This window comes from Lissotriton helveticus, chromosome 1_1, assembly GCF_964261635.1.
Source record: "Lissotriton helveticus chromosome 1_1, aLisHel1.1, whole genome shotgun sequence".
Classification (NCBI taxonomy): Eukaryota; Metazoa; Chordata; class Amphibia; order Caudata; family Salamandridae; genus Lissotriton; species Lissotriton helveticus.
In genome coordinates this window covers 1718018496-1718041776 of record NC_136057.1, presented here as the reverse complement: position 1 = coordinate 1718041776, position 23281 = coordinate 1718018496, and the positions used below count along the sequence as shown (strand labels likewise).

General features: G+C 43.8%; 1 protein-coding gene across 1 annotated transcript; it reads right to left on the bottom strand.

Annotated features, from left to right (window-relative positions):
- Positions 1 to 271: 271 nt before the first annotated feature.
- Positions 272 to 23173, bottom strand: LOC144765057 (maestro heat-like repeat-containing protein family member 2A). The gene is made up of 9 exons (XM_078650311.1): positions 23156 to 23173; positions 21833 to 21953; positions 19667 to 19707; positions 19211 to 19352; positions 16259 to 16311; positions 14999 to 15106; positions 4434 to 4553; positions 3434 to 3532; positions 272 to 280 (listed from the first exon to the last, which is right to left on the bottom strand). The coding sequence occupies exons 1-9, from the start codon at positions 23171 to 23173 to the stop codon at positions 272 to 274; spliced, it is 711 nt and encodes a 236-aa protein (XP_078506437.1).
- Between the last annotated feature and the right edge of the window lie 108 nt (positions 23174 to 23281).

The following is a 23281-nucleotide window of genomic DNA, read 5'->3' as shown; positions in this document are numbered from 1 at the left end:
AAGGAACTTCCCTTAAGCAGCGGGATCAGAGCAGACATTCCAGCAAAAAAGAGGAATCAGACAAAACGGAGGTTTCTGCATGGAGGGTGCGGGCAAAAATGGAGACCCCATTAAGGACCCGTCCCAGCACTTGCTTTTTAGAACTGCTGGTGCACCAGCAAGACCCAGCCCACTTAAAGCCCTCGGCCTATGTGATATCTATTTGTGCCTGGATTGTTAAAAAAATTATCTGCAAGACTTGCGGCAATGCTATGAAACTACCAAAATGCAGTTACATGAGCTATAAATGAAAACATACATTATTATTATTACGGTGTTCAGGCTGTTAAACATGAACATGTGCGCAGAGTCAGAAGGAGGAGAGCAGAAAGAAAGTATACGAGTAAAATGAATGTTTCTGCTGGGTGAGAACGAAACCTGCAGAGAAGACTGCAGCCCTATGCAGCGTCTACCCCATGTTTTCACATCTTGCTTGGTCCCATCTATGATCTTACTGCCAGGTCCTGTAGGCAGTTTTGCTTCCAATGTGATCTGACTGAGCGCTCCTATTTGATTTTCACAACTTAGAAGCGGTGTTTTAGCCAACACAGCATTGGGCATTGTCAGAATTATGCTCTCACTACAGAAAAACAGCTTTTTACACGACAGGTTTTGTGCTGTTGAAATTCCAATTTCTTTGCGATACCCCTTAGATCAATGAAGCAGCGGCCATAAAGGGGCACCCTCTGAACAACGGAAACACCACAAACGGAAAACAAAGCTGAGCCAATAATGTGTTGAGATAAAAGCACAAGATAACAATAAAAAAACAAGCATTTCTAAGATCAACGAGAGAGTGCGCCTGTAACCACCGTGCACAGTAGTTCTAATCAATGGAAAAAGTATTCCCAAAATGAGTACCTAAAATGGCCACTGTGTTAACATATAAGTAATTGGCTGGTGCTTTCAGGGGGGGTTCAATACAGGAAGAGGCATGATGTATTCATGCCACGGACGAATGGAGTGACGATTGGGGCAGCTAAAGGGAAGCCTATGGGCAGGCTGGTTAGAGCAGCGCACACGCGCTGTCTAGAGCAAAGACCTATGAAGTAACCACTTTTGTAAGTTAAGAGCTTTGCCAGAAAGCGGATCTTTAACCTGTCGGAAAAAGTAATTTCATCCATCTAGTGTAAATGTCATGTCAATGTCAAAGGTTCTTATATAGCGCCTTTTCACAGCAAGGTCTCAAGGCGCTTGCTTTGGGAACCCGTCCTGGCTTTTCCCTGTGAGATAACCCGTACTGGGCATCCCCAAGGTGAAAGCCAGTCATCCCGCCGCGGGGGGGCCGTAGTGGAGATTAAGCAAGCTATTGCCCAGAGTTGCAGAGTGTGAACCCGTGATTCGAGTAGGCACCGAAGCGAGAATTATCGAGTCCGTGGACATTTGGGCTCAAGACCCTGCCGCGTCGGGAATTGAACCCTGGTCCCGGGTCTGACATCTCCTTCAGGGTCTGCCTCCTCTAACCAGTGAGCCACACTTCTCCACTAGTGACAACTTCATGCAGCTTCTGGGCACTGCTAAACTTCAAACGAAAACGTACATTTCAGATATCGATCCATCACACTTAATATCATTTATAAACTTATACAGCTTATTTTTATTTCATTTAAAGGGTGCAGCCCATAGGTTTCATGCCTTAACAAACACATTTTTTGTCATAGCTATTGGCGCATTTATTGGAGTGCAGCTTCCACTTGCCCTGGTACGCAATGTACTTTGAAATAAGTGAGGGATGTGTAATGGCTGTTGGTTATGATAAAGTTTAAACACAATTCTTTTTCTGTGCTAGACAATTGTGGTGGCGCAGGCAACATAAATTATTCACTCAAAGTTGAATTATGGTGTCAAAGAACTTTTGGGCAGCACTACCTCATGCACCTGTCTGCTTAAAAGACACTTGTCCCCTGCCAGTGGTATTTAGGTTAAAATGTAGAAATTAAATATTGAGAAAAAAAATAAAAAAATAAAAGTGAGAAACTGATATTTCAAATGTTAATGCTGTATAAGTATCTGAAAATGATTTTATAGGATTTTATTCTTGTTGTAAGGTACAAAAATCCAAAATCCTATGCCTAACCATAATGCTATCACTATCACTTGCCCATTACTATTATGTACTATAACCGAAACCCAAACCCCCTAACAACTAGGAGGATAATATACCCACCACTTTTCATAGACCTGAACCTATTCATTCCAGCAAAGTATGCTGAACAAAATTCTTTACCCTAACCCTGTATCATGCCCATACTTCATCTCTAGCCATAAAGTTATCCCTAAGACTAACATTAAACAAGAACTGTTCCGTAACTGGCACAATATAAGCAACCTGAAGTCAATCTCTATCCTTTATGCTTACATTAACTCTACACCTAACTTTAATGTGTACCATTACCCTTACCCTAACTCTTATTCACAAACACACACACACACACGCACACGCACACACACACACACACACAACCTCAAAGGCGGCAGGAACGCCACTAACAAAATGCCCTGCAAAACCAATGATCCAGTGAATATTGCCTTACCCGGCTGCCTAAATCAACCCTGGCCTCAGTGTCACCCAGCCCCCAAATACAATGATCCTCCCTGGCCTTGTCCTAGGCATAGGGGATATGTGTGGTTCTCTGCCCCTACAACGCAATCACACTGCCTTACCCATGTGTCAGGGTGGGTTGTTCACGTTGGCCTCATGAAGGACCATCCTCAGACAGGAGAGGTAGTCCTGTAACACAACACACCAGTGCTGGTGCCAGTTGCCTCCTGGCCCGGGCCAGTCACCATTTCAGTAGGAGTTTAGAACACAGTAATGCTGTGTGCTATAGAATATGGACTCAGCCGCATACCTTTCCTCAATGTAACTGTATTCTGTAGATACAGAGCCCAGCCTTTACCCAGGTCTGTTGTTTGATATCGAGTACCACTCCCCCCTTGAGTCCAGGGCCTGGTCTTAGACCCGGTCTTGTATTGTACACCCACATTCCTAAATGTAAGTTGTCTTGGAGGGTGACATTTCCGTTGGTGCTCTATTACTTCTGAAGTCATGAGTAAATCAAAGGAGAAAGTAAAGGTTGAATGACTTGTTTTTATGGTAAATGTAAGAGATTGTTGCATTTGTTATCATAAGCCCCTTCAAAATAAATTTTCTAAACAAATTTCTAAATTTCTTCAACAAATGTTATATACACATGAGGAATGTAAGCTGCGCTGGCCATTTATTTGATACAGTTTTGTTTTCGGAATTGTAGACTGCCTACGTCTTTAGACATATTTGAGCTTTTCTTTCTCGTAAACTTTTATCTAATTGTAAAATACATTTAATAAATGTGAACCGCCGCTGCTGAGGAAAGTTTGAAATATGAGACAGAAAGAGATGCATGGTTCTTACCTGCTCAATATCAGAAAGACAACCCTTGTACGCTTCAAGTACCTGCCGGCATGCGAAAGGATGAACCTTGGCACATGTTTGGAAACCAATTGCTATGCCCTGCAAATTGGGAAAGACAACTCACAGCCTCAGGGAGACAATAGACATTAATCAAACACAGACATTTAGTACAAGAGATTTCATATTAGAAAGAAAGGATAAAGCTGGTTCTTGATTTCACATTCAGTGTTTACAGCTGGTATTGGTGAATGATTGTCAACTAGTAAAGCAAATATATTCAGTGGCCTGAAAGCATGATTTAAGGATACCTTTATACAGCTATGCTGGAGGGCCTTTACCATGCTACTTAAAAAGCATCTTTGGACAATAAGATGAGAGTTTTGTCACTATTTGTTTTCTGTCATTTTGTTCTCTCGGGTTTTTCACATAAAGGAACTGCAAGGACAGTTCAATACACAAGCCTTCTTTACAACAAAGGAGTGTGATTTCTTTAGAAGGGGTGCTTATCCTTTCTTCCTCATGTCTACTGTTGTCTATTTTGAAGGCCTTTCTGAGAGAGTCATTTCAAAGCCTTCACATAGCTTTATGTCTTTCACCGCTTTATCTGCTACATTGATTAACCTTGATTTATCTTGTTCAAACACTGGCTTCTATCAAGAGAGATCACCTAAAGAGGCTCCTAACTATCCCTGATGAAATGCATTATTAGTCACCTGAAAAAGGAGCTCTACATTTAATTTCTGCTAACTTAGTCCTCATATAATTTGGCTATGCACACTTTTGGGTGAGAGGAAGTCCTGAGTGAGGAATGTTTCACCGGTCATCAATAATTTACCATCAAGCTCTATGAATGAAGTTACAAACCTACACAATGTACATCCAGATGCTCCACAGCTCCATATGACTACCTTCTCAACTTGTTTTTGTTGTGGTCGTACAGGGTGAAATACCCTAGGGAAATAAATCTATGATAATTGTAAGAAATGCACATGATACTTACTGCATGGTGAGGCGTAGCGATGAACCTAGTAGATTTGAACATGCTTCGAAGGAAGGGTAAGATCAGTGCAGTATCATCACAGCTGGCCATGCACTTACCAAGGCACTGGAAAATAAAACCCTAATATGGGAGTGAATTAAAGACAGTCTGAGTTAAGAATAAACAGCATCTCCTGCTCACTCTATGAAAGTCTTACTCATATTGGAGTATTCATCTTTGATTCACTCTACACACATATTTGTCTCCCACTTTCGAATAGCACTTAATAAGTTGAGTGAAATGTTTGTTATCTTATGTATAGTATAGTTATATTTTCTGGACATTGTAGAGATTTGTATATGGCCCTGAATATGACTCAAAACAAGCATGTGAGGGGTAATGTGAGACAATGAAGGTCCAGTACCTAGGCTCTGAAAGTGCTAATGCAGAAACCAGTGGAAATACTGCTCCTTTCAGAAAGCAAAGTAGAAAGAAAGGCGGACAAAGAAAGGGGAATCCTAAGGATTTTTTTCTTGGTGCCTTCACAAATCCATGAGCATGTAATGTCTCATCATCAAGGGTGTTCTTCATAGGGCTGGCAATGCAATGCCCTATGGGCCCCACGAAGGGTCTCTTTAGCAGAGATCTTTTTATTTTTGCCATCTGATGAAAGTACCAGTGTGAGGGCGTTTTGAATGTGTGAGGTCGAGTGAATGTGTATAGTGAAATGAAGAGAGACTAAAAAGAGGTATTCAACTGGACTTTAAACTAATGGTTTCCTTGGCAGGTTTAAAAAAAACATAATTTGGTACGGGCGACTACAGGGAGGTAATGTATCCAAGTAGCCTAAATCTGTGAATGTGGTCAGGTCAACGTGTTTCTTGCCTGTTGGCCCAAAAAGTATCTGTACCACTTCTTCAGGACCTAAAAAAGGGAGAGCTAACCCTACCCCACATCTAAGATGTGATATAAAGTGTAGGTAATCCCCTAAAAGAAAATACCTTTCTTCAAAAAGTTTAAAATTGATTGTCCAACTTAGAAAAAAAATGAGAAAATGAAGAAAACACACAGTAAACAAATGTTTTGCATGTATGGGCCAATGTGTCTCCAGGATCGCTTTTCTGGGACACTGTATGTGCATGCTATTGTTATCGCTGATCAGTCGCCACAATGTGAAGGAAGTAAAAAACACACTAGTACATGCAATATAACAGAACAGGCAAGTGGACATACAGGTAACAGACAACATAAAACCAATCTGTGTTGATGTTACACAGTGTATCACAAGTTGTCCGCAGGAGTGATTGAAGGGTCTTACCCTTTGGATCAGTGACCCATAGGTCAAAAGCAGAGTGTAGCACTCAGCTGCTAACTGTGGAGAGAACAATGATAGTCAACATAAAGAAACAGCAAGTCAAGGGGACCCAAATTGCCTTGGGGTGAGAAAAAAAGGAAAACAGAGAGTTTTCAAGAGATGCAACCATACTCATGTGGTTTCTGTGCAGAGAGCACAGGAGACCTACCATCCCCTGTTCATCTGGATTGAGACTGAGCAGGGGAGAAGACCCGTCTTTTAAGGTGCAGGTAATTGTAGTGATTGTCCTTGGGTGGGGTGCATGCGACCGTGGGAAAGAGTGATGACGCACTGGGCCCCTTGAGATTCCAGAGCCATGATTCGCTTTTAAGTGTACCCAGAAACTGAAGGACCTCCTAGTAAACACCAGACCTCATATTCAACAGTCCCACATGCAGAACACCTTATGGGCCTTACCACCTGTCACAGGGCACTATCCCTGTGGGTCCTAAGGGGTATGACCACTGACTAAACATTCCTAAGAGGTCAGGTTGGGTCCCCAATTCGCCTGGAAACAGAAAAGTCACAGTAACTTCAGTACAAAAAACTGTGTTTACCTGATTACCTGCCTTTGTGGCCTTCATTACGCGGGAATGACCACGAGCGCTATCGAACCAAGAATAAAGGAGCACTGGAGCAACATATGCTGCAGACACAGCACTACAAAAATGTGTCATCACTTTTCCAACTCCAACCACTCTCCAGATGAATTTAATTCATGGAGCCCTTTAAACCTTTTCAGAATGGAACAAGGGTGGATTTTATGCCTCTCCACCAACAGCAAAGGTTTGAAAGATGGAATCCTCTAGTGCGAGGTGTAATTCAGTCCCCTGTGAAATCAGATACTCTCTTACTATGGCTGGATTGACATTTTCTTCATACATGGGACCTGATATATCATATCACCATTGACACCATGTCACATATGGAATGCCCGGCTATGGAGTCCAAGACACCACACTAAGCAGTGCTTATGATAAGCATTTTGCGACTTGGCATTGGTCTCTTCTTCAGTAACACAAATGATTCTGTTGATACCAATGAGGTGGTACCCTCCAATAAGAAACCATTTAACTGTCTTAGTCTACTGTTTGAGATGAACAAGTTACTTACCTTCGGAAACGCTTTTTCTGGTGGATACAGTATCTGCCTGTGGATTCCTCACCTTGTGAATATCCCTGCGTCAGCAACGTTCAGAAAATTCTTTGTAGCTCGCCGGTGTGGACGACGTCACAGGAACGCACGACATCGCACGCGGCTCCGCTGACGTCATCGACTCCATAATAGGCCTACGCCGGTGTGATGACTTCAGTTCGGCCCTTTTTTCCGTGCCTTCGAGGCACACGGACGGACCAACAACAATAGATATATACACAGTATACACAGTACAAACTAGTCAAGTTAACACACATAGTGTGAATATAACATAGTAAATCATGTACAAGAACACACTTCCTTTGAGGAGAGCATGTATACATTAAAAAAACATTACCAGAAATTCAGGTATAGAAGAGTGGACAACGGGGAGGCGGTGGGCATGTGAGGAATCCACAGGCAGATACTGTATCCACCAGAAAAAGCGGTACAGAAGGTAAGTAACTTGTTCTTCTGATGGATACATCTGCCAGTGGATTCCTCACCTTGTGAATAGATTCCCTCAGCAGTCCCCACTCCCGGAGGAGGGTGTCCACTCCTCTATACCAGAAAGTCCTGAAGGACAAAGCGCGCAAAGTGGCCGTCCCTCCTCACTTCGGTATCTAAGCAGTAATGCTTCGTGAAAGTGTGGAGGGAGGCCCAAGTTGCCTCTCTACAAATGTCCTCTACAGAAACACCCCTAGACAAAGCAGATGTTGATGACTTTGCTCTAGTAGAGTGAGCTCTTATACCCTCTGGAGGTTCCTTACCAGCCAGGGCGTAGCAGATCTTGATGCATAGAATAATCCATCTTGAAAGTGTGCGCTTGTGCACAGCTCTTCCTTTTCCACAGCCAGCAAATCCAACAAACAACTGGTCATCCACTCGATAGTCCTTTGTCTGATCAAGGTAAAAGCTCACCGCCCTCTTAGGGTCCAGACGGTGAAGCTGTTCCTCCTCCTTGGAAGGGTGAGGGGGAGGATAGAAGGTAGGAAGGGTAATAGACTGTCCTAGATAGAAGGGAGTTACCACCTTAGGCAGAAAAGCAGCCCTGGTCCTAAGAACCATTCGTTCAGCATGAATGGTCAAGAATGGGGGCTTTGAACTAAGAGCTTGAAGCTCACTTACCCTCCTTGCCGAGGTAATAGCAACCAGGAAGACCATCTTAAAAGACAAAAGTCTCAAGGGACACTTGTGCAAAGGTTCGAAAGGAGAACCCAGTAAGCACCAGATTCAAGTCCCATTGAGGTACAATAAAGGGAGTAGGAGGAAATGTATTCGTAAGGCCCTTTAGAAATCTTAAAACAACAGGAGACTTAAATAAGGACGGCTGATCCGGCAGTCAGAAAAATGCAGACAAAGCCGAAAGATAACCTTTGACTGTAGCAACAGCAAACCCTTGCTGCGCTAAAGAAAGAGCAAATTGAAGTATAGCTGATAAACGAGCCCTCAAAGGATCGATGGATTTCTCCCCACACCAGGAAACAAACCGAGGCCACCTATAAGAATAGATAGGCTTGGTGGAGTCACGTCTGGCCGATAAAATGACATCCACCACATCATGTGGGAGAGAAAAGGAATTCAGGTTGCCCTGTTCAATCTCCAGGCATGAAGGTGTAAGGTCTGGAGGTGGGGGTGTAGAACCTGCCCCTCCATTTGAAAGAGGAGAACTGCCCTGAGAGGGAGACGGAGCGGCGGGCACGAGGTGGAGAAGATCTGTGTACCACACCCTTCTTGGCCAATCCGGGGCGATCAATATGACTTGGGCCCGGTCTTGGCGAATCTTTCTCAGAACCCGAGGAATCAAGGGTATGGGAGGAAATGCGTAAAGGAGTTGTGAGCCCCAACTCAACTGAAACGCGTCCCCCAAACATCCCTGCATCGGATACTGGAGACTGCAGAATGACGGGCAGTGAGCATTCTCGTGAGTGGCGAACAGGGCCACCTGAGGAGTTCCCCACGTCCGAAAGACGTGACAAACTACCTCTGGAGGAAGCCTCCACTCGTGGTCGGCCAAGACCTGCCGACTGAGACTGTCTGCACGCACGTTCAAAACTCCGGCCAGATGATTTGCCATCAGACAAATCTGTTGTTCCTGAACCCAGGACCAGAGACGCAGAGCCTCTCTGCAGAGACACTGCGACCCCATTCCTTCCTGTTTTGTTGACATACCACATCGCGGTGGTGTTGTCCGTCAGGACTTGAACCGACCACCCGCGAAGGGAAGGGAGAAAGGCCTTGAGTGCTAGAAGTATCGCCCGCAACTCTAGAAGGTTGATGTGAAGCAACCTTTCCTCTGGAGACCAAAGACCCTTGATCTCCAGATCCCCCAGATGAGCACCCCACCGTAGAGTGGATGTATCCGTTATCACCGTGGCAACCGATGGAGGTAGATGGAAAGGCTTTCCGTGAGACAGATTGCCTTCCACGCTCCACCAAGATACATCCGCTGCAGCTTCTCTGGAGATCCTCACAGACTCCCTGAGATCTCCGTTGTGTTGATACCACTGCCTGCGGAGACACCACTGGAGTGCCCTCATGTGCCAGCGTGCATGGTTGACCAACAGAATGCAGGAAGGCATCAGACCGAGCAGGCGAAGGACCTTCAGGACTGGAACGACCGCTCCATTGTGAAATAAAGGAATCATTCCCTGTATGTCGAGAATCCTTTGAGGTGGAGGGAATGCTCGACATACAGTTGTGTCCAGTACCGCACCTATGAACAGGTTGCGCTGGGAGGGCACCAGGTGAGATTTGGGTACATTTATTGAAAAACCCAACCTGTACAACAACTGAGTTGTGACTTGCAGATGATGGAGCACTGTCTCTGGAGATTCTGCTTTGATCAACCAATCGTCCAGATACGGGAATATAGGTATCCCCGACCTTCTGAGATGTGCTGCCACCACAGCCATCACCTTGGTGAAAACTCGAGGTGCAGTAGTAAGACCAAACGGAAGGACAGCAAACTGGTAATGTTGCGATCCCACCGTGAAACAGAGATACTTTCTGTGCGACTTCAGGATAGGAATATGGAAATAGGCATCCTGCAAGTCGATCGACACCATTCAGTCCTCTTCCAGCAGCGCCTGAAGAACCTGAGCAAGGGTGAGCATCTTGAACTTCTCCTGTTTCAGGTAAAGGTTTAAGATCCTAAGATCCAAGATTGGACGAAGTCTGCCACCCTTCTTGGGAATCAGGAAATACCGGGAGTAGCATCCCTGACCCCTGTCCTGCTCCGGAACCACCTCTGTCGCACCCTTTCGTAACAGTGACAGGACTTCCTCCTGCAGGAGAAGTAGGTGGTCCTCTGAGCAAAATCCTTGGCAAGGAGGGTAATCTGGAGGAAATTCCCAAAAGGGAAGAGCATACCCATTCTCTACAAGATTGAGAACCCAAAGATCTGATGTAACCGATGCCCAATCCCGTAGAAAATGGTTAAGCCGACCCCCTGCAGGACCCGCATGATCCGGAATGGCGGATCTAAGGCTGCTTTGTTGATGGTGAAGGGGGTTGGGAAGAGGAGGAGGAGGCTTGACGTCCTCGAGGACGAGCTCTTTGTTTGCCCCTGTAGGATTTATATAGTGGATTTTGCTGTTGCTGCTGCTGTTGAGTGTGACGGTAGGGACGAAAGGACGAACGTCCAAAACCTCTATACCTCTTAGTCGCAGAGCCTCTGGACTGCAGCCCCAAAGATCTGGCAGTAGCCCTACTGTCCTTAAATCTTTCCAAAGCTGCATCAGTTTTTTTGCCAAATAGTCCAGCACCATCAAATGGCAAATCCAACAAGGCTGCCTGAACGTCCGCAGAAAAGTCAGATGACTTCAGCCAGGCAGCCCTTCAAGAGGCAACAGAAGTTCCCATAATGCGAGCATTTGAATCAGCAGTGTCAAGACCACTTTGAATCACTTGACGTGCAGCCGCCTGTGTATCGGCCAACACCTCATTAAAATCCTTCCTGCTGTCCTCAGGAATTTTAGGAGCCAACTGCCGTACAGAGTCCATCAGGGCATGTATATATCTCCCCAAGAGACATGTGGCATTGGTCGATTTTAGAGCCATACTTGCCGAAGAGAAAATCTTCTTCGCAGTCTGATCCTGTTTCTTGGACTCCTTATCCCCAGGCACTTGAGGGAAAGCACCAACAGTCTTCTTCGAACAGGCTGCCTGTATAACCAGACTTTCAGGCAAAGGATGCGAGGATAGAAACTCAGGATCACCAGGTGCTACCCTATACCTCCTTGCAACACCCTTAGCCACTGCAGGAGCTGTAAGAGGCCTGTTCCAAACCTCCAATATAGGCTCAGTCAAAGCCTCATTAAAAGGAAGCAATGGTTCCACAACTGAAGACGGGGAATGGAGGACCTAAGTCAAAAGATTAGACTAGTATTCAGCTGCAAAGTCAAATTTAAAAGATCCGCAGCTTTTTTGATGACCACATGGTATGGTGCAACGTCTTTTGAAGGGGCATCAGATACAGAGGACAGCTCCCATTCAGGGGAAAGCTCCAAACCACTAGCATCCCTCAAATGATCAAAATAGTCCTCCTGAAGCTCACCTTCTTCCACCTCAGCCTCAGCCTCTCTAAATCTTTGCTCCTCTATAAGGCGCTGAGCTTCTCACCTCAATTTCTCCTTCAAGAGTCGCGCCGTTGGATCCGTGACCGACTTCGACGCAGCCGGTGCCGGCGTCGAGATCGGATCCGGAAGTCCAGGTTGCTGTTCACGAGGTCGAGTCGGAGCCGGCGACGATTGAATCGGCGTCGACGACCTCGGAGGCGCCGAGACATGCCAAGGCGGAGCCGGCGCCGGCATACATGGCATAAAAGGAGCTGGAGCATAGGAGTGGGGAACTACTAAATTATATGCCAATGGACCCATGGGACCCAAAGGTGCACCAGAGGGGTACAAAGCTCTCGAGTAGACTCCATACATTGCGTTTAAAAACGAAGTAGGGTCTTGACCTGGAGCTGGGAAGGGCGGGTAAGGACCCACAGGATGCTCTTTCGGAGGTTCCAGATTCGCATCCTCTTCCAGAGGCGGATGGACTGGAGTCATCGAGCCCTCAGGTAATGGAGCCTCTTCTTCCTCTCGAGCCGGGGACGGCGCGGAGAGGGATCCGATACCGGAGCCGGAGAACACACTGGCGACTCCAAGGGTGAAGCCTCACCTTCTGGAACACCAGGTGAAGGAGACACTTCATCTTTTCTATGCCTCCTCTTAGGCGACTTCGGTCTCAACTGCGAGTCCTTACCGGAGTGATGTTGAGATCCATGCCTTCGCTTCTTATGCTTCTTCTTCGTTGACCTCGAAGCATGACCAGATGACGACCTCGAAGGCGACGCCGTGCGGGACCTTCACCTCGACCTCGACTTCGACCTCGCCCTACTCGAACGCGATCTCGAAGTCTTCTTCTCCTTTCTACCTTTCAACTTCGCCACCAGAAGTTTTGCTTCCCTCTCTCGTAGAGCCTTCGGGTTCAACTTCTTACACGAAGAACAGCCTTTGACATCGTGGTCCGAACTCAGGCACCAGATACAATCCTCGCACGCGTCCGTAATCGACATCATCTTGCCACACTCACTACATGGATTGAACCCGGTCTTCTTAGACGACATCTTCAACGAGAAACAAAGAAGCAAGAAGACACCAAACAGAGAAAAACAGTAACAAAGTTACTAACAGCTACAGAGGTTCCTCGAAACCATTAGCGTCGACGACGTGGAAAAAAGGGAACTGATGTCATCACGCCAGCGTAGGCCTATTATGGAGCCGGTGACGTCAGCAGAGCTGCGTGCGATGTCGTGCGTTCCTGTAACGTCGTCCACGCCGGCGAGCTACAAAGAATTTTCCGAACGTTGCTGAGGCAGGGGGATATTCACAAGGTAAGGAATCCACTGGCAGTTGTATATCCATCATAAGCCACCTTACTAATACCATTGACAACTTTGGTCGGCCTGCATTTGACCGCTACACACTCCAAGATGTCCACCACGGAGGGATGATACTTTTGCTACACAAACACATGAGGGGCTTGCTCCTATTGGCTCCAGCCTACCTCTTCTCTTTCCTCTTCTCCTCATTTGACATTTCCCAATAGTGCTCACCAAGCATCCTAATCCATTGGGAATAGACCACTTGGCCGCCTCGTGTTACTTATTACATGAGGTGGCCTAGATTTCCAACATGAACACAGATGCCAATATGCCTAGATTCCACCATGAGGGATCGCTAGGAGTTATGTGCACCTGATTTGCTCTCCATCACTGTATATGCAAGAGTACTTAGGTTTACTATACTTTTCTCTTACCATTACCCTTGATTAACAAAACATTCAACTGTCTTAGTTTACTACTTAGAGGCCACCTTACAAAAAACATGGATGACTTTGGGATGCCCAGCTTTTAACCACTGCACACTCTGAGATAGGCGCCACTGAGGCATGATACCTCCGTTACATCAGCACGTGAGAAGCTCACTGCTTTTGGCTCAAGCTCGCCCCTCCCCTCCTCTCCTCTCCTCATTGTCCACTAGGTCATCACTCCTTCCAGCTGCTACCCACACCACACCTGAGGACAATCGCTCCAATTGCCTGTACCTTCAATGACAGGTCTTCTCCTCTGCTCAGTGTCGAGCCAGGCGAGCAGAGGAGGGTAGGTCTCTTGTGCTCTCCGTGCAGAAACCATGTGAGTATGGTTGCTTCTCTTGAAAACTTTTTCTTTTTCTTTTAACACTAAGTCATTTGGGTCCCCTTGATTTACTGTTTCTTTTTACTGACCATCATAGCTCTTTCCACTGTCAGCAGCTGAGCACTAGCCTCTGCTTTTGACCTATAGGGCATAATTAATTGATCCAAAGGGTAAGACCCGTCACTCACAATGGAGGACAACCAATCACTTATGATACGCTGAGTAACACGAACACAGATTGGTTTATGTTGTCTGTTCATGTATGTTCACTTGCTTATTCTGTTATATTATATGTACTTGTGTGTTTTTCACTTCTTTCACGTTGTGGTGACTGATCAGCGTCAAAAATAGCATGCGCATGTCTACCTTTAGACACACTATGATACAGTGAGTTGGAAAATCGATTCTGGTGACACATTGAACCAAACATACAAAACATTTGTTTACTGAGTGTTTTCTTTATTTTTTCATTTATTTTCTAGGTTAGATGATCAATTCTAAACATTTTGAACCAGGTATTTCCTTCTAAAGGAATACCTTAGCAGCATATCATGTCTTAGGTGTGGGGTCGGACTATACCCCATATTTTTGGTCCTGACGAATCATTGTGGAACCTTTTTAGGCCATCGAAACCTGACCACACTCACAGATTTAGTCTACTTGGGTACATCACACCCCTGTCTTAGCCCCAACCAAATTATATTTTTTTAATCCTACCAAGGGAACCATCACATTACAGTTCAGTTCGGTATCTCTTAGATAGTTTTAGTCTCCCTTTACTTCACTGTAAACATTTACATCACCCCTCACATACAAAATGCCCTTACACAAGCACTTCTCATCAGACATAAAAAATAAAAAGATCTCCCCTAAAGTGACCCTTCTTGGGGCCCGTAGGGCATTATAGCGCTGGACCTATGAGAAGCAAGCCCACTATGAAGCATTACATCCTCAGTGATGTGTGAGGGCACCAAGAAATAATCCTTAAGATCCCCCCTTCTTTGCCCGCCTTCCTTTCTTCTTTGCTTTTTGATAGGAACAATACCTCCACTGCTTTTTGCATGAATATGGCCTCACATCCCCTGAATGGGGATTGGCTCTAACATGAAGACTACCTATTGGCTAAAGGAGATCCATTAGGGGAATGAATTTAGCCCTGAAATGTGGCTTTTATTGATTCAAGTGGAGAGGATTACCTCAGGGAGTTCATCTCCATCTGCTTCTTAGTAGGTCAGTCCTTCCAGGGAGTGGGAGAACCATACCTGATTTTCCCAACAGGCTAAGCCCAATGCTGTGTACCCATATTATAAAAATTACCTTTACTAATGGAATACACAGTTCTACCCTTCTCCGACTTTGTGTTAAATTGACTTCCCCAGTGGTTTAATACTGACCCTTGAGAGCACTAACCTCCTCATTCATATGATAGGCAAAACTCTCAATCTGTTCGGTGAGTTCTTCCATAAAAGAGACATGCCATTCTCTGTATGGGGCTTGTTTTAGGATAGTCCCCAGGAACTGCAAGGAAAACAGTGAGAGACTTTAATGCAGTAATAGAGACGTAAATGCAGTATCCACGGCTGACGTCTGCAGTGATTGTGAGAAGATAAGGGTAAACAAACTTCAGCTAACAACCTCTGTAATGACGAAAATATATTTGGACAGAAGAATCAGAGAACACATACAGCAATGCTTAAATAGTGTGGTGTGATATCAGTGCTCAGAAGAAACAGGAGGCCTTGACAGTGGCCGTGATTTACACAGAAACACATGCAACAAAACCATGCTGCCCACAAATTATTGTGAAAAGAACAACAGTGCAGCCATCCAGACAGAAAACACATTGGGACTATGCAACAATATCACATACTTAGAAGCAGAATGCAAAAACATTTTGGGTATCCAGCAAGGCGGCAGAATGTAACTTTTGTGTTAACAAGGGTGAAGACTGAACACAAGGAACAAAAAATTGCATCTCAGGAGCACAATAGAAGCTCAGTGGAGTGTGATGGCCTGGCAAAACATACAGTGACAGAGTGACAATTCAAATGAAGATAGGGAGCATGAATCATGTGCCAATCTGATTGCAGAATATGAACTTACTGATAATGTGGAATGCAGTGGGAAGAGTAATAGTGTGACAATCCAGGGAAAGAAGAACGTTGTGCTAGTGTGACTATCCTGGGGGATAAAAAAGAGTCGGAGGAAACAATTACCAGTAAGGGGCTACATTTGTAGCCCTGTGCAACAATAATCAGATTTACGAGTAATGCAATGATCACTGTAGAGCCTGTAATTTACCTGGGTAAACCATGCAGATAAACTCTGATACATGTAGGACTAGGTGTCGTAAGCATGCAATTTCCAGTTTTATGAATGTCAACTTGGGCCAATAAGGTTTTTAATGCTTCTGGTAAATATTGCATATTAGGGAAATGTTATGTATCGAGTACAGCTGCTCCCCCTCTGTGCCCAATCATAATCAACATCATAGCAACGATCATAATCCATAGAAATAATAGGGATATGGTGAGAATATTGCAACCTCATAGCAGAACAGCACTATGATGGGGTGAATTTAATATCTGCATATATTCACGCTGAATGAGTGGCTATGGAAAACAAAGAGACAAGCGTCATGTGTGACATTCATTAGCAATTCATCCTTACTGAAACAAGCGTGCATTTCCACTTTGCCAAGTCAAAGGTTCTTTCCGTGGAAGCTGAAATAGTAGTTGGTAAAAAAGAAATATATGTAAGTAAAAGTGAATAGCAAGCAACATTTCAAAGGCAATGTGCTTACATACCAAGCACTAGCAGCAGCAGATTCACACAATTCAAAGTGTGCAAAATGTGTTTGTTGGCTCAGCCTGTCCTGGGAATTGAGTTCAAGGTCATTAGTTGTTCATGTGCCCTTAATGTCACTCTTAGCTCCTTATATCTGGTTGTAATTTTAGGTTTATATATTCTGGTTTCCTTTCTTATATAACAGAAAGGTCACCACACCACTTGTTTGCAGAAAATCAGTTTATTACAGAGCTACTGCCAATAATCATTTCAGCTGTCAGATGAAGCCTTGATCACATAGGGGATCGCCGTTGTGGTTCAGAGTAATAAAGTGCATATGTTCTCTAAAATTACATACACATAGAAAAATACTCCTTAGTTATATCAAAGACCAAAATATTTTGTAATACTTCTTAATTTGCTATAATACCCAATGTACCCTAATATAGTCCTAGGTAGTCGCACAAGCTTTTACCGACATTTGTCCTACCTTGCTCTACATAACAGTTCTGGCCCTGACCTTTTACCTAGTTAGGTGCTGCATAAATGTTGTGTAGTTTTCTCAAAAAACGAGCCTAATTTATTATACATGAGGATTCTTAGTATCACAGCAGGATTACAATCTTGTGCATAATAACTCTGTATAAGGGTCACCACTATCGTCATCCTTGGCTGACATGCCCACAGTACCATGGCACATCTAGGTAGAACCTCTGATGGTACCTTTCAGGTATATAAGTACCACATCTTTGCTGGGCAAGCCGGAGGAGAAAAAAGATTCTATGCTGACATGAGACGCTGAAGTCCCTGCATGCAGACACTCCAGTTAGCAGTCGTCTGACATTACTTGTGGGTTGTCCACTCGAGACCAAGATGGGGTCCTTTGCTTTCTCACATTCAGGTATTGGGGTTTGCTCTTTCCTAGGAGGTTCTTGGCTATACACCAACATACATGCTAGGTACACTTAGGTACATCTAGTTAGGGTTTGCATCGTAGGAGTACGCACTATTAACGTCATGTATTTATATGTCTGCATATATTCACTATTTAAGCACCATGGTAGAATTCTACTTTTTATTTACTCTATTGGTGCTTGTAATCGTCTATATCTGTTTCTGTCTCGTGGTTGTTGCAGCACTTGTATTTTATGCTAGAATAACTCTGGTTCAATAAATACTTATTGAAAACGCCCCCAAGATTTAGTCTGTGTATCTCTCGGAGATAAAGTGAGCACAAGTGACCATCAAAAAGTATTGTACTGTTTCCAAGATCCCTGAGGGGTCAGGGTTCTCATGTTCGATAGTTGCCAGAAACTATTCTCTCCTTGGTAAGGTTGTGGGGCTTATAGTGGCACTGTGAGCTAGCTGGTCTACATACTAACATATCCTTTGGGGGTGTCTGGAATCAGTCTGGGCACCAATCCCTTAGTTTATGTTGTCTAAAACGTGGAGATCCTTTATAGATTTGTAGGAACTACCCGACTAATTCACATAAGTGACATTATAATTTGCAATTAATTCTACCTTAAAAACACAATAAAACACTTCCGCATGATATCTGCTACACAGCTGAAATATAAATCTTGTTTTTCAGAAAACAAGGTTGTCTAACCTTACAGAAATATGTATCAATCAATTTATTAACAACATAATATCACCAACTTTTCTAAATGTTCCTCCATGTGAACTTCTCACATAGTAGGATTCAATTATGCAACATTTAAAACATTACTTTTAACTGCAACATATGGTTGTACCAGATTTCTAACATTTTCTTTCATATTAATTGCTGTGAAATACCCTGTTCATCCTTAGTCATCACACAAACAATGTTATGCCCGAGTAGACTAGTCAAACCTACCATGTACCCTGACTAATACCTACTTCTAATACAAACGCAGAGAGAGCGTTTGGTGTTTATAAATGTGTGTGCAAAATCTCTTCTGTATTGAGGCCACCAGGGGTCTTTGTTTCAAGTTTAGTCATTAGAAGAGTTGATGCTACTGAGTTGTTACAATAAGTCACAATTGAAATAAAAGAAAAGGTGCCAAAACAGGTAGTGCTCTAAAATAATGTTGACCTTGGATATACTGACGAAATATTTTTTTCTATGTTTATGGAATTTTTTGGCACATATGTACTTTAAAACACTGAATCAAGATGCCGCATTCTTATGTGATCAAGGCTGCATCTGACAGATGAAGCGCTTCATGGCAGAAGCTTTGTATTAAACTGATTTTTTGGGCAAACCAATGTGTCAACTGCCTTTCTGTTATATGCGGAAGGAACCCAGAACTTGCAAGAAGATACCTGACTCCGTTTCTGTTATTGCCTCATTCGGTTTGGAGTATGGCATCGGCCAGCTACAAAGAAAGACTGTGACTATTTCTTTTTTTTTGCTTACTTAAACAAGCCTTCAGCCAGACTTCCTCATCTGCTGGTCTAACATGTCCTATCATTCACATTCTCTTCTGTCCTCCACAGCATACATCATGGGCCAATTCTGCCATTGGCTAACTTCACTTTGAACAATGGCGTTCTGCTTTCTCACAAGGAGCACATCCACACACAAATTATTTTCATTTAGTTCCAGGGACAACAATAGGAATGTGACCTTTTGAGACCAAAACAGTATTTTTTATCTTGGTATGTACCTGGCATCACCTCCCACAATACAAGTTTATAAAAACCGTGAAAAAAACATGAGTGGACAAAGTCTAAAAGCTAGCAGCCAACACCAGACTTAATGGCTTTGTCATTGGTCAATGGTTGTTTGAAATGCCATTAATACTTGTTTAAATTGTGTGCTCACTGGTTCATGCTTTGGGGTCTCACCTTCTAAATATGTTATCAGCGGGGGGATCTTCATTCTGAGGAGTTTTGCTAGAAATGGGTAATTTGCAGGAATCAGGCGCTCGAGAAGAGCCAAGACTGAAGTTCCCCTTTCGACATCCCAGCGAGGATATGAAGAAATTACCTGAAAACCCACAACAAAGAATTCAGAAAGTGATTATTTCATGAGTTCCTATTCTCTAGCCTTTAAAATGTCTGGAAATGCTACCTTGTTCTCTGCGAAGTACTTAGTACCAACCACATTTTGGCTGTTTCTGTACAATGTAAGTAGCATTTTGTACTGATAACCAATTTACTGGAAATAAAACCATCAAATTCAAAAGGATAAAAGCTGAGTTGAATTTAAGATCTCTTTTAGCAGATTGCATAGAAATGGCAGCAAACAACTTGGGAAGAGGGATCTGGTGGAATATGATGGGGGTGGAATGTGATACTCACCAGCAATCTTATGAAGAGTCTGTGTATTGGAATTTCTTTAGCTGTTTAGGTACAAAAGAACGAAGACATGTCATACTCAATCCATAAATTACTGAGCAATACTTGCCAAATGAAGACATATGGCTGACACACACACTTAAGACACCCAGTAGTACCTGTAAAGAAGATGATGGGTGATGGGTGGCATTTCAATGAGCCTCTAGCGGTCATGAGGATGCTTTGAAATTCCTGCAAATACTGGCAAAGGCACCCCTACCACTAAGGAACGCCCAGGGGTGTACAGTACCTTGACAGCCTATGCTGCAATTCTCTTCCTCCCTCCCTTAGCGGTTGCTGTCAAGGAATGAAAGCTGGAGGAGGAGCTACCTAAGCTGCCATGCACAGGTTCCTGCTACAGCTTTCATTGAGGGATAGAAGACTCCAGTGGGATAAGAGAGGATGCGTCATGAGCCGTGGACGTGCTTTACATCCTGAAGGACCATGGAAAAATGGGAGCCATTTTCTGACAGCGGATACCCCAGAAGAAAAGAGGACTCCAGAACATGTTCTTGCATATCTATTTTCTAATAAGGTTAACGACCTGGGGCAAGCAAGTACAAGCACATATTTTGCCTGTTCGATTCTGCTCAGGACTCCTAACATGAGTGACAAATAAATAGACTATGATACCATCTTCCCAGGTCACTTGCACTTTAGCAACACATCCACTGGAAAGTTGAGCGGGGAGAGCTAATTGGAACCCTGGAATTATAGCAATTACAGGTATTCACCACCAGATGCGAATCCTTCGTAACCTTGGAGTCAGTCAAAATATTTATTTTCATTTACCATCATTGAGCATGCATCCTTGCTTATAAGTGAGGGCCACTAACTAGCATTTTAGTATGGAGCTGCAGTCCAAAAAGTTGAACCAGAAACATTGCAGAGACAAATATCATAACTAAAAGTAACTCCATGGAGAAATAAAATACATCCCTGTTGCGGTCGACAAAAGTAACAACACATAAATAGGTACCATACCGAGTAGGGCATGACCAACATACTAGACAGAAGTAACATCATGGAGAGCAAGAATACTCCAAGGTTTGAAGAGGAGCATTAGAGCCCTGAGTAGCCTCATGGTGTGTGGAAACCTGGGACAGTTAGTACATTGCATTTAGAGGGTAGGAGCATTAACCAGACTAAGAGCTGAAACAAACAGGAAAGTCACTTTATGTCTGGCAAACTACAAAAAGTATATAGGGATTATTTACAAAACCCTTGTGCCACCTGTGCATCACTTTTTGAGACACACCAGCAGTGCAACCTGCTGCTCCATATTTACAAGGACAGGTAAAGCCACCCTGCGTGGCTTTTAATGCCCTTGTAAATATGGCCCCTTTACACGCAACACTTTGTGTGGAACAGTTGTGCCATGGGTTTTGCTGTGAGATTTCCTGCGCAACACCCAAGGCTTCTGCCGCATTTCCAGATTTACAAGAAATAGTACACCTGGAAATGTGTCAGAATGCTACACCTCCCCAGGGGGAGGTATAGGGAGGTGCAACAAGAACAAATATTTTTATTTCTCCTCGTTGTTTACCTCTTTCTACACGTACTGCATACTGCAGCACATTTAGGATGAGGAAATTACCTATTGTGATTGTTTTTGTGCACAAAGGTATGCCTAACTGCATAAAAACAAAGATAGCCTTATTGCACAAAAACAATCATCCCTGTGACGCAGCCACCCTTGCACCATGGTACAAGGGTGCCTTCATAGGTACATGGAAGCTAATTATGCACCAGCACTGGGAGAGCAAAGGGATCCATTATATCATTGTAGATATGAAGCATCCTGGTGCTTCGTAATTAACACAGCGTGGCACAGCCAAATGGCTTGAGGCACAGCAATTAGTTAATTCCTTATGAATAAGGCTCACAGCGAGCAGCAACATCAGCACAGACACATATATCTCTAAAAGGAGAGCAATAAATGTTATTTGAATTATTGACACCCACATTCTATAGTAACTCAACCATCACATCCTGAGCTAATGGACTGGTTCTTCAACTCATGCCTGATCATAACAAAGTAAGAGGGGATCTGGGGAGTGGAGGAGGAAGCATTAACCACCTTCAATAGTAGATCCCACTGTGTCAATGAGTAGGATGCTTAAGACTCACCACATTCATGAAAGTTGATGCTTGCTTTCTTATCTACAACAAGTAGGATCTGGCACAGTGCTGGCACAGATGAAGTATATTCATCTTCCAGCATGTAGCTCAAAATCTCTTTCCAAAATCCCTGCAAGAAAGAGCAGTGAATGTGTTATTAGTATCATTAGCATTTAATAAGGCTGCATTCCCACAGATAAACAGTCATAGCCGGTGGGAGGGTTTCTGGTGGGTCTTCTGGAGATGGGGCTACATTTGAATTGTCCCCTTCCTGATACCATTCCTTGCTGATGGGGTCCAAGACAGATTGCTGGTATTACACTGATGTAGCACCAACCCTGTTCAATGCTATAATCCGTGATTCTATATCCAAGCAATTATTTGCAGAGAATGAGTGCAACATTTATTCTGCTTTGTAAATTATCTCATTATCTGCTGTTATCCTCATAACAATCACAAAACAGAACTATCTTTATAAATGTGCCAGAGTGTGCAAAGCTATGGCTGGGAATGAACAACCCTGTTGATATGAAATATTGGTGCTTGATGTATCATCGGGCAAGTAGCAAATAGGAGATGGAGATTGAGTAGCTATGTTTTGCAATGTGACTGATGTGCCATTCAATCTCGTTTCAAAGTGGCTATTTAGAATAATTTGGAAAACCTCCTGCCTCATTAAAAAAAATGAGGTAGGATACGACAATCTTCTATGAATGCCGGAAATGCTGGGAATGAGGACTGCATGGGACAGCAGACCTCTATCCCTGCAGCAGAGGAAACAGACTTTACATCGCGTCTCAAATCACGCTGTGCCTTAACAACTTGGTCCAAACCACTAATAATAATAATAATAATGAGATTTATAAAGCACATAGCTGCGTCAGCAGCGTGTCCCAGCACTTGGCTATCAGTCCTATTATACAGAGTAAGAATATGAATTCCCCTAATCTAAGTTAGCGTGAAAAAACATGTTTTTAAATTCTTGTGATATCGTATTTCAGATTTTTCTTGCCTAAGCCAAAGTGGTAGGGAGTTCCACATCTTGCCTGCCAAGTAGTTGAAGGAATGGCCTCCAATGTGAGCACTTTGGATTCTGGGGATAGATGCAAGAGAGGCATCAGCTGATCTCAGATTTCGTTTAGGAAGATAAGGTGTGATCAGAGGTGAAGATATTTAGGGCCTTTGTGATTGAGAATCTTGTGAGAATAGCACATGGCTTTGAAATATACCCAATGCCTTAACGGAAGCCAAAGCAGCATTGGTAGAGCTGGGGCTGATGATGAGTGTCTAGGCAGATGAAATAGCAGCCAAGCTGCCATATTCTGCACCCACTGTCATCTTCTTCATCATGTCTGTGACACTCCGAGATACAGAACAATGCAGTAATACAGTCTCAACAAGATTAAAGACTGGACCACTGTCTTTCTGGCACCTTTTGGCAGGAAGACAAGATGTTTT